This window comes from Temnothorax americanus, unplaced genomic scaffold, assembly GCF_048541705.1.
Source record: "Temnothorax americanus isolate GAGA-0224 unplaced genomic scaffold, ASM4854170v1 Scaffold85, whole genome shotgun sequence".
Lineage (NCBI taxonomy): Eukaryota > Metazoa > Arthropoda > Insecta > Hymenoptera > Formicidae > Temnothorax > Temnothorax americanus.
Window position 1 is genome coordinate 282,590 of NW_027509808.1, and position 12,793 is coordinate 295,382.

A 12,793-nucleotide genomic window follows, 5' to 3' on the forward strand; every position below is an offset into this window, starting at 1 on the left:
TCCTCTCATCGTACATTTATTCGCCGGCTATCAGCATATTACAGCACACGTTACATGACACCAAACGTCTAAAGTTGTACTCGATTAGCACTAACGGTTACTCACTCTCAGCCACATTTTGCATAAAATAGTCCCATTACGAATCTCACTACTGCTTTCTTCGCGGCAATATTTACAGAATACTTTGCGTGTATAATTACACCATAGACAGCCTCTCGTAAAAAGAGAACGCATTTACAGAGCGTGTCTAAACATTGTTCTGTGCATGGATCGAACGTTAGATTTCGTGCGAGAGTAGCGTGAACGTGCTGGAAGAGATGTCGTTACAGATATCGGTGATCGGCATCGTAGATATATCTGGATGGTTTGGTTCTACGGGCGTAGGACGGAAGGGTCGTTCATCGTCTGTCGTTAGATTCAGCATCTGCATATTACTCTCTCGATCGAACTAATGTCGATTAAATTAAAATTGGGACGTAAGGATGCCATGGACTTCTGTTTCGCAATGATGGCTTCGCGACAATTGAAGACTCGGCATGGAAAGAAATCCTATCGGCTAAAAATAAAAGATCTCAGAGCTATTTTACCGGATAAGTTTCACTTATTTCGAGAAGAGCAAAGGAGAAGAGGAATATGAAAAAAAATATTCCTCTTCATTTTGCATGTCATAAATTGCACTTATATGCTTGTGCAAGATCTCGGTATAATAATTTTTCAATAAAAATATAATTTTAGGGGTAAAAAATTTACGGTCCATTTGCGTAAAGCATTCATTTGTTGCGTTGAAATCGTGAATGTCGCTGTGAAATGGCATCGACTTTTTTTAGGTACTTAAATCGTCGATTTTTTGATAACGTCGATCTTGCTCGCATCATATCGAAGAAAATTTCCTTCCGCGAGGCTTCCAAGAATTAATATGCATGCGAGCTAGTCGTAACTTTTTAATTTAAGATTTTTCTCCGGTATCCTGATAGTATTAAATCACGTTACCTCAACGTATTTGAATACTTTCTAAAGTGGTGAATAAAGCGGCGAACGCTTTGCCTCAGAACGATTACACTGTCCCGCGGATTGATTAATCGTTACAAAACTCGCGGCTACGAGAAAAACCACTTTAGAACCACCGTTATACCGTTTTATCAATTAAGTTCGATATATAGCGTCGGATCTCTCGACGGATTTATCAAATGTGCGGAAAAGCGGCGCACACGTTGCTTTACATACCTACGTTTAAGATCTTTCTTCGTAATCGCGCCAACGACGAATATTTTGTCAATATTGTGCAAACCATGTCTATTGGGTGAACTCCGACTCTATCGACGGAAATCAACAAATCGATCGTAATTGCTTTTCGCGAGACGCGAGACGCTTTGTACTTGTTCCTGATTACGATTACAATGTTTCCAACGGTATTGGTCTTGCTAATAATTCTAATTGCCGTCATAGTCGTGCGGCGGTACGTGATGATGCATGTGGATGTGTGGAGGCAGTTCGACTACGGGTACGGCCAGGCTGCTTCTCTGTAATACACAGTCACAATTATATAATGATTAAGTAATAATTGCGTGGGTGTAACATCATAGCAGACGCACAGATAACATGCCTGTGATGTGAAATATTTCAGATAATAGGAAGCCGGGTTTTTTGTACGTAATTTTACTAATGCCTTAAATCTTAAATATCGCGTTTTATAAGTTACTTTATTTTATTATTTAATACGATTGAATTTTTTTGCATATTCCATCTCCATTAATTATCTATCGGCGATTTGTGGAATTTTTACGATTTCTCGGTTTATGTAACTTCGGCAGCTAATATAATTAATTGCTTAAAGCGCTACAGTTAAGATTCAATTGGATTCCATTGGACCCTTTAATCTCTTCAGTAAAATCTTTATCTTGCAGTACCGAATTAATCGCAAGAAGGAATAAAGAGATAATAAATTTCGTACCCATCCTGACAGGAAATAAATCCGCTTACCGGATACACATTAATTAAAGAACATTTGAATGCAATTATGAGTTTAATGAATGTGGGAGCACAAAAAGCTCGGTGAATATAAAATATAATTGAATAACGATATGGCGGAAAAGGAGATATTTTTCATTCGGCAAAATTATATACGATATATAAAATTGATTTCGGATGAAAGAAACCGTCAGTTTGAAGAAGAGATGATTAAAGAACTGAATACGCTCTTACAGCAGCATTTATAGTCTGAACTTATATTTAATTGTTAAGTCTGGTCTTTTTTCATTACTTTTAAAGCTCGATTCAATGAAATGACCGTATAGCATCTTGAGATCGCACTTAAGACGATCTTAAATATAAGATCGGATTATGAGTATCTCAGGCTCCTTTTTTACCATTGTTCTTAAACCTCATCTAAAAAGAAAAAAACATATTGTGTTCGATAATGCCTTAGATCGTGGATTCTTAATTGGAATTTGAATTTTCACGATAGATAGAATCTATCACGATAGATAGAAACTATAAAACTTTATGTTTCCTTATATTTCGGATAGGGAGAGTTCAGGTAAATTTTCATTTATAAAAGATGCTTGTATGTGTTTTACGAGTGTATTACATTTTATATATTATTGTTTTTTTATTGTATTTTACGAGTCATTAATTAGAAAAACAAATAGCTTTATTTAACTCGTGTTAATATATAATGAAAAATATACGCGTCGGCTTGTAGATTAATTCTAGCGCGATAATTAACGAGGGACGAGACAGCTGTTATATACCTGAGACCTCATCCCGTTTACGGGAGTGGCAGTGGGATTGTCCGGCGGGTAGCCGATCACGTGCGTAGAACATTTGTCGCAGGTACGCCGTCGTCGGGACGACGCGCGGCAGCGTAAAGCGCGGCAGAGCTCGCGTGCCATTTCCGAGCAGAGCGACTCTTGTTGATTCGGTTGCTGCTGATGTTGCTGCTGGCATTGTTGTTGTTGCTGCTGTTGCACAGTCTGAGAAATTCCCTGAAGAGAGCCGGAGGTAGGCGTCGGAGGGACCGGAGGCCTTTGCTACATCAGCAACCCATCACAACGACGAATTATTCGCGTGATTAAGGTATATCATGATGCAGAAAAATGTTCTAAAATTAGCGAGAAGTGAATAAGCAACATTCTTCCTTGTAGAATATTTTTCAAACTGTAAACTATTAAAGGGATACAAAAGCGAAGATAAATAATGATATATTAATTGTTAATGTGTACTTTATTTTGACAAAATTACGTAACTTAAAGCTAACTTTTATCAAAATATCAAATTTTAACATTTGTAGAAAAGATGATCAAAAAATTAATTCTAGATTTTTTACTTTCCGCTAATATCGGAGCATCTTGTATTATATAACGTACAACAGCGAATCATCAGCGATACCTTGCGATACGCGCATACATGTTATTTAAATATAACGCTTAGATATTTGCGAGTTTGTATTGAAGCAGACGAATTCGTAAGAAGTTCTCACGACGGTAAAACGGACCTTTTTTCGCAACTGTGCTTGGGATGCTTGCGAAGTCGAGCGGCATGCTTCAATGGACGATGAGCTCATGCTGATACGATGAAATCCATGATGTAGCGATGAAACAAAGTTCAGGGAACGTCATGCAATGCTTACGCGTACAGTCACATGCACATCTCTTAAAGTTAATAGTTTTAACGATTAACAAACATAAAGCGACGAAAGGCTCGAGAATTAAACGCGGCCGGTCGCCTTTATCGGGAATCTGAATGTCGATGAGTAGAGTCGTGCAACGTGAACGTGCTGATTTGTTGAAATAAATTTCAGCACTGGTTTCTAGGATCGATACACTCACCCGTTCTGCCGGTGCATTCCTCCTGGAATTGTAGCAGAATTCGAAAATCGCTATAAGCACGGCGAATGCCAAGCCGCACAGTAAGACCACGAAAACTCCTCCTACACAGAAACGAGGCACATCGATTCTCGATCAGACGCATAAGGTATCGATAGATAATTTTAAGAGAGAAATAAATATTTCTATGCGTATAAATTAAATAAACAAATTTAAGAAAATTTAGAATATATAAATTACACGTACACATAATTCAAATAATTTATTATAGAATTCTAACTGAAAAACACATATTTAGATTTACATCAGAGACATTTGTTTTTAAGATTTTCTGTCAATCGAACAGCGCCCTGCCTTTTAGAAAATTTAATTAACAGTCTTTTTCATAAGAATAATGAACCAACAGAGATAAGGAAATGTTTGCGACTGTAAAAGGGAATTCCGAGTGTTATATGACATTACGGAGGAAACTCGTGATGCGTATAATTCAGAGTTTACGCGCTATTCTCTCTGAGAGCCTTTCTCACCTATGTTGTCAACGCCTAGAGCGTTGGCTTTGTTCTCCATTCCCTTTTCTGTCCTCATGCAAGTATCCCCGGGACTCTTCCACCATTTGTCATACAGAATCTGTATTTCGCCTTTTTCTTGCAATTCCAGAATTGCTAGAGATATCTTGTCCCGCCAGGGCGAGCCTGCGAAATTTGTTCAGGAATCAGCGCTATATTAAGTAGATGTAGCAAGCAATATTTGCGCGATTTATTTTTATTTTAAATTAAAATTATACTTTTTATTCGCGCGATATATTATCAAGTAAAAATACAGCAATTTTATTCTTATTTTGAAAAAATTATAAATTATATATAATTAAACGTACAAAAAAAACCTAGAAGTTGAAATGGATGTTTATTTACAAATATCGAATTAAAAACAATTTTGGATTTATCAATTGTACACTGTTCACTTTTAATTTTAACAAAATATTGAAATTGTTTTTTTTTTTAGTATTAGTGCTGCTCGATAAACTATAAAACTATTACAAATTGGATTGTGAAAACTAATGAAATTTGGAAATAAAAGCAAATATTGATCAGCGTATCAGCTCACCCATGGGCGTAGCGATTCCATATCCCTTGTTGTCCAACAGACCACCAATTTGCGTGAGATTGCAGTCCCTCTGGACAATGTAATCGATCATGGTCGACTCCATCAGAAAGGCGTAATCGCCTTGAAGAACTCGCTGGATACCCTCTTCATATGTTGAAACGAATACCGACGGTTTCTTGTTCTCCATGAATCTCCACATCTTTTTGTACGTCTCGATCATTGAATCCTTGAAACGGAATTTGAGAAGCGCAGAAAATCAGATTTTATTAGCGTCATAATGCAACACTATGATAACCGCCGTTTACGGCGATAGCTTGCATTATAAATTTCGCATATTGATAAATATTATTTCATAATTAACTGCCAGCGGAAAAGTTTCTACGAACTGGCGCGAAAGACGCGACGTGATTAAAACTCCATTCCCGCGTGAGCGGAAGCGAATATCATAATAATTGCAAAATAATTATTTTCGCATATCGATTGCGCGGCTGTATCGCGCGCGATCATTACACGGTTATTTACAGGCCATAAATTGGATACAAACTCGTGTAATCGTAGAAGCATTAATGTAATACAGGGTTGAATTTACATATAAACTATAAGCGAGCTACAGCTTTCGCACCATTGAAGAGCATACTTTTTAAATATTTTTATTATAGGATAGTGTGAAAGAAAAATATCTTATCCATATATCATATAGCTTTGCGACAGATTTACATTTACAGGTTGTACAGGGTAACATTATAGAGATATTAGTACTTAATAGTATAACATTAATTAGTGGTAAATATGTATTAGTAACTATTACTCTACCATCTATTCCGAATAGATAATAAAAATATTAGTCACCCTGAAAAAAGTCATCGTGCTTCCGCTATCGAGAGTTCCGTACGCGATGTCCGTCTGACTGGCGAGATCTTCGGCGTGCTCTATCGGCGTGATCATTCTTTCCACCGTAAGAAAAGCCGCTAGATTCGCGGTATACGACGAGATGATGATCAGGGTGAAGAACCACCATATGCCACCCACAATACGCGTGCTCGTAGCCTGATAAAGAGATCACTTCATCGAAATTCGGTTTAACAATTAGCTTCATTTACCGCTGTTAGCTTCGTATTAATTTTACTGCATGCGATGATTACATGTATTGTAAAATTGATTAGTAAAAAATGTTATTGTCGATATACTTAGACAACCGTCTTGTAATCTAATAGCACCACTGCAATCTCTCGTAATAACGCCTTTTTTGTTAATTCCTCGTTACGCTGAAAATACTTCGATACTCCTTTTTACGTTCTTATACTGTATCTTTCAGGCGTTCCAGGGATTAACGCGTTTCATTTTCGTTGAATAGGAGATTCTCAGTATTTGAAAACTAATTCAAAAGCTGAAGTCTGCAAATGAAAGCTAGAGATTTCTCAAATAGGAACGTTCGCGCTCCTTGTCGAGAAAATTGCGAAGCATTATTGCGAAGATATTTGATAATAAAGTATTTCAAATAGATCATCACTTTAAATAATTAATTTGATTTAGAGGCATAATGGGCGTTATTAAAATAGAAATTTAATTTAATAGTTATTATCGTTGTATCTCATATATGTACATATATACTTTTGCAATATCATATTATAACGTTAACATTGTTTTAGGTCATTTGCATTGTTCCGATTATTAATATGAAATGATATATGAACTATGTAACTATAGTTCATGATTGCTCTAATGGACGCTTGAAACGAGAATCCGTTATTACGAGAGTTATTCATGAATTATTATGTCTATTATTATATATAGATGAAAGCGGTATTGATGAGCTTGTTTACGAAGCTAATTAAGATGATTTACATAATAATGTCTTTATAATATACATGCTGCACGTATAAGAAAATCAGTCTCGCGCAATATACGCGTTTATACACAATGTTTGATAAATACAGCGGAAATTCATCGCAAACCTTGGGGTTTAGATCGCTGCCCTGTTGCATGAGGGTTCCAATGGTGAACCAGAAGCTGTTCGATAAGGAGAACTGGTTCTCGACAATTTCCGGCCCGGGGTGACACGGATGAGGATTATTCCATTCGTAGGGGCTAAATCGCGACACGACAAACATCGTCACCGACACCAAAACGTACGCTGCCAGAACGTACAGCCAGATTTCGATCGCTAATGGGTTCATGAAAGAAAAAAGCTGCGCCTGGTGTTTGGTTGGTACCTGCGAGGAATTTGAGTACCTTTAACACCTCGTCGTTTGCAATGCAATACTCAAAATATTCTATTTTTCTAAGATATTAGAAAAGTTTATTCTTTTACGCATTCACGCACAGGACATGCATTATTTCGTTTTCACATATCAAGAATTTATTTAACAGATTTGAATTGAATTACTTACTGATATATTTTAATGAAACTTAAATAGCCGTATTAATAACTAATTAAATTTATCGCTGGAAATTGTTATGCTCAATTTGTTTTACTATTTACTCGGGATTCTATTTTAATGATCAAATGCACCTCTTATTATTATATGTATAAAAAGGAGAGAAAGGGAATATCTGTGTATGAATATTAAGCTTAATTAATTCTGCATCGGAACGATACGCATAATAATGAAGGTATTTCTCATAGATATTTTAACAATTCTTAATTAGCCACGAGCTATCTTAATTTACATTAAACGTAATATCGTGAAATCGATTACTCTACTTAATATAATATCCGGAATTTACTTTATAATTTTCACATTGAGATTATTATCCAATTTTCGTTGCTTTCATAGTATTATACTTGTATATTTAATCGTTCTGGATATTTTATGGAGCATATTTTTTACCACTTAATTATTACTATCAATGCGAGAAAAATTTTTCGATACTCACAATGCACTAGATGGTGGTACGATATTTATTTATCAAGTCGAATTTATCAAATTTATATGACGCTGTCACTACATCTGTGTTAGTTGATATCGATCTCGGCGATTTTTTTTCACGGCGGTAGTTACTATATAAATGCTTGGCGTCGAATTCTTCGTTTTTCACCTTTGCACGAGTGGAATTGGCTAATGTAAAATTTAACTTGCTCTTGATAGCAGATGTTGATTCCGAGAAAATGAAAGAACAGCGTAGCAAAAGGTACTAATTGTAAGTACTATCATTGTTAGTGGCCACGACGAAAAGAAATAACAAGATCATCGTAAAAGTATTGTAATATCCGTATACATGAAGAATTCATAATGTTAGCAATTAATAAACTGATTTATAATATTTTGTACTCGATAATTGGGGTAGTGATAGATCGTATAGCGACTGCGTGGAATTCGATGGATAAGTGGAAGAATGATTAAAGGATATAGCTTTGGGAATAGGAACAGCTACCGGCTGCTGCAACATTAATTGCAATTAAATGATCGCCTTACATTAATTAGAAAGCGCGCTCGTGCAGCGGTCAACGGCGATTGGTGCAATCAGCGAAAAGAGGCCGCGCGCCTCCTCGCTCTTGCATTTACCGGAGGAAAATCCCGCTCGAACAAAAACGAGCATTCAGCCCGCATTGAAAGGCAAGCTATCATCGTCAGCGCGGCGAGAGAGCCTTTCGTCGTTTTAATTAATTTAGAGGTCCACTTATCCAGAAGATTTTTTACGCCTTTTGATGAAAATGTAATTGTATAGCGAAACTATTCTGCGGGCTAAGTAATTCGTTCGATCCGCTCTCGATTATAATTATATTTGCAAGCAATTAATTTATCATCCCGTCGTCGCGTATCAAGATCGATTGTATCTGATATTAATATCGATTTCTTAACAAAGTACTTGAGCAGAGATTTTTAAGGATTCTGTCAAGTGTAATACGTAGTCTATAATTAATCCTGCGGCGAATCGCGATGAAAGATTACCACGTCACTGCCGCTTGACTGCATAACGGTGATTTGCTTAATTATCTTCATTATGCTGTTGGCTTATTGTGCCATCGGGAACTAAGGCGAACAATTTCATTTCGAAGTTCGAGAGCATTGGCATTGTGGATATATCCTCAAAATACATAATGCATTTGGCATTGTAATTACTGCTTTCATTATAATTATTCGTGATAATATGTAAAACTGAAAGGGTTTACATAGAAAGAAATACACGATAAATTCCTGGATAGGAGCCTGGCGTTTCTTTTCGGAATCCTAGGGAAAACTTGAGAGGCTATATTTTGCCAATTTCTCAAGAAATATTTTTTTATGATATAAGTTATGTAAAAAATAGTTAATATATCTAGATAAAATGACTCAAAAACGTCATAAATCAAGATATAAGACGACTTGAAAACATCATTATGACATCTCTTTGACAGTTTCACAAGATATTTTAATTGGCCATGTCACACATGTATTCCAAAATTAATAAATATCAACATTGTCAGTAATATAAATATCTATACATAACCCAAATAATGTCTTATAACTTATAAAAGATAATTTCCAGATGTTTTTCAAAAAGTCTTCAAAACATTTTTAAGATGTCTACTATAGTAATGTCTTAAAAACGACACTTTTGAAAAGAGTTTTAGACATGCTTGTTATCCGGGACAGTCAATTTTTTTACATAGCTTATTATCTTAAAGAATATCTGTTGGTAAATTGATAAAGAATGGTGCGTACACTGTTAGAAACCTCCGTGAGGAAAAAAGTCAAAGTAACATTAATTATAGTCTATCGGGTTATTAATTATCGCAAAGGAAGGATGATTAATTTTATTGATTTTTTACGAAAAAGTTATGTTACCTCTATTATTTATCGATTGACAAATTGCTGATTCTTTAACTTTATTATTGATATAGCAGTCTGATTAGAGATAGTAAGATTATGTATATATAGCAATACTATACTATACACCATAAATACATATCTGTATAAATGTATTACAGGAGAAAATTGTATAATACTTTCGTCCTTTAGTAAATCAAGAGCACAGGCGAACAAAACGAGAGAATAAAAAGAAATTAACAGTGACGAGGATCGGAAATGGTCGTTCTGTAAATTTCATCAGTTCAAACGTCCGACTGGGTTTTCCGCGGGAAATCGAGAAATTAGAGATGAACGAAGGGAAACGACCCAGATATACAGCCGATCTCGTCGACCGCGCCGCGTCGTCGCGAAAATTTTATTACAAAAGCTCGAGAAATTAACTTCTCCATCGGTATCGTTACGTCGCCCGCTCGCGCAATGCCATTATTAACTTCGGAGTAAGCGAATCCCACCGCTGCTCGTTACGGTATATAAAGTGCAGCTGGCCGAGAGAGAGAAGTTAACTCCAGCATCTCGAATTATTTAGCGGGAGTCGAAACTTGGAAGGGGGGGGAGAAGGAGGAGATTCCAGTACTGCTGCTTGAATCGATCGAATAGAATTCGCGAGTCGGGAGAAATTCCCGAGACAGCGAGACACTACTGCGAGAATAATTAAAGCTTCCCGGAGTGATAAGGTAGAATCGAGCGAAGAGAGAGTATAGGGGCAGAGATATAAAAAAACAGAAGCGGAGAGAGATGACGGGGAGAGGAAAGGGAAAGGCAAAAAAAAGGCTGAAAGAAACAACTCGTCAAATAAATATCGAATTAATCGGCTCGTTAATTCGTTGCGTCAGCCGATACATTCCGATTATTAAACCGTTTACGTGCCGTCACTTGCGAGCGGTTCTAATTAGTCTCCGCTTCCCCCTTCCGCGATCTCGCGACACGTGCTGTACCGTGTTATAAGCGAGATCGTATACATGTGCACGTTAGTATACGTGAGTGCATCGTCAAGCGACACGATATTATACAATCGCAGCACGATCTTGTAACCGAGTTGGGTTAATAAAGGCTGAATTTGCCAAAGATTCTAAATAATTGGTTGGCATTGTACGTATCACCTGTCGCGTTTTTAAAACGAATTATAATTAGCAATAATAACATATAATATGTAGACTGTATTTCACATTATTTCAGGCAACAATTTTATTTTCAATGAGTTTTATTGTAATTAATACCTTTATTATTGTCGTTATTGCAGGAAAGGATGGGAAAATTATAATTATTTTAAGAATTATCTGTACATATTGTGTAATTGTATAAACAAATGTAAACGATACGTATCTGGTTTTCATTTAGAATGATGGATATTCGACAGGATTGTGTCTGACAATTACGGCCAGTTATACTACTGCGATGCGTATAATCGGTAAACTCTCTTACTCCACATATTTTACTAAAACAGCCAATTAATAGTTGAGTGTATGTACCACCTGTATGTAACCTCCAGTGTATGTATGTAACCAGTGTAACCTCTTATAATATGTGGTATTTGCACCCAACTATTAATTGGCTGTTTCAGTAAAATATGGAGGCATTATACAAACGTGACCATTGCCAATGGTTCCGCGGTTCACGGGCAAGTAGATAAGAACTAGTTATGGTCGGCCAGCGCGCCAAAATCAGACCGAATTACAGCCGTATGGAATAGCGGCCCTTACTTCCCATTACTGACGGCAATTTACTTAGACAAAATTATATCTCGCGCGGCTAAAATCACCTCGCGTTTTTATTCCGCTTTTTTTTTTCACCGTCGGACACGCGGCTGAAAAGAAAGGGAAACAAGAAATGTAAAAATATCGACAGAGATATTATTCACGATACGGAAACTTTTCAACGATATCGCGCGTTGATTCTTGGGTGTGGGCACGTTCGCTGGCTGCCAAATAAAAATGGTCTAACAACAACAGATGGAGTATACGACGGCAAAAAAAAATCAAATAAGAATAACAGAAGCGCGGCGCGGAAAAATACACGAGGGACGAGGGAGGGGAAAGACCAACAAAGCTGGAATCCGCCTCGGCAACAATGCACCGGGACGTGGACCAACGTGGACGAAATAAAAATATGAGCTATCAGGCTAATGCCATTTCGCGCGTGAACCGGGAGATTAAGCGGCAGGCTTATATACAGGGCAACTTTAAATGCCCCGCGTCCGAGCTGAACGCGGATGCAATTGCTAACCCTCTCTGTAACGCGTAAATAAATAACTCGCGGCCTCGCCGGGCTCTTGCTTACCTTGAAGAGAATCGAGATGCCCAGATTCATGAACGGCTTCGTGAAGTCGATCACGCTCTCGCGCGCGTAGTTGATTGTCATCGAGCCGACAGCGAGATCAGCTTTCTGCGAAATGAGAGAATAAGATGCATGAAGGGAATACGTCGATTAAGAATCGAATACGAAAGACACAAACACGTTAATTCTAATTTATTTCTATCCCGTTCCAGGTATATGGGCGAAGACGCAGATTCTGCAGCGCCATGCGAAGCGAAGCTACTCTCGACTCCGTCCACTTGGTCGCCCGTGCTCGGCAAGTGTTCGAGATTATTTAGACACGCGCGGCAAATAGAATAGCTGACTTGGCAATAGCCGACGAGCGAAACGCCGTCTCGGATTCAATGAGGCCACCCGAAGAAAAGAGCTCAACGCGCGTACATTTGCTCGCGATATCTAACTGCTTCTTCAGCGAAGTACGTTCATCTGCGAGAGAGCACTCGCTGCAGGCGCGCGCGACGGCGCACCGTGGAGCGGCGGCAGTCCTTCGAGATTTATTACCGGCTTGCGCTGCACACCGGGAAGCGCGGGATATCTGGCTGGAAATGCGCGTTCCCCGATAGGGAAATCCCCCCCCCCGGTCTTTTCTTCACGTGCGCACCCGCCTATGCTCTGTCTCCACGTACGGCGACGTTACAAATTTTCTGTAAGCTGTGCAAACGCACACGGGGAATTCTATTGCGCGAAACGTGTGCGAAACACAATTTACCAATTTTTGCCAATTCTTCACAATCGCGAATGATACATTTTACATACGCG

The 12,793-nt window shown here is 37.8% G+C and overlaps 1 protein-coding gene across 8 annotated transcripts in view; it reads right to left on the bottom strand.

Annotated features, from left to right (window-relative positions):
* The window catches only part of LOC143907632 (glutamate receptor ionotropic, kainate 2), a 143,244-nt gene continuing 130,451 nt past the window's right edge, over window positions 1-12,793 (bottom strand). For 7 of the 8 annotated variants that reach the window (XM_077424506.1, XM_077424505.1, XM_077424510.1 and 4 more), the window contains 8 exons: window positions 11,999-12,103; window positions 6,884-7,141; window positions 5,778-5,975; window positions 4,929-5,154; window positions 4,352-4,516; window positions 3,828-3,928; window positions 2,751-3,029; window positions 1-1,520 (listed from right to left, as the gene is read on the bottom strand). In XM_077424506.1, coding sequence (XP_077280632.1) covers window positions 1,431-1,520; window positions 2,751-3,029; window positions 3,828-3,928; window positions 4,352-4,516; window positions 4,929-5,154; window positions 5,778-5,975; window positions 6,884-7,141; window positions 11,999-12,103 — 1,422 coding nt within the window. In that variant the 3' untranslated portion in view covers window positions 1-1,430. Of the gene's footprint in view, window positions 1,521-2,750; window positions 3,030-3,493; window positions 3,564-3,827; window positions 3,929-4,351; window positions 4,517-4,928; window positions 5,155-5,777; window positions 5,976-6,883; window positions 7,142-11,998; window positions 12,104-12,793 lie in introns of those variants that run through there. The other variant, XM_077424511.1, reaches the window with a different exon arrangement.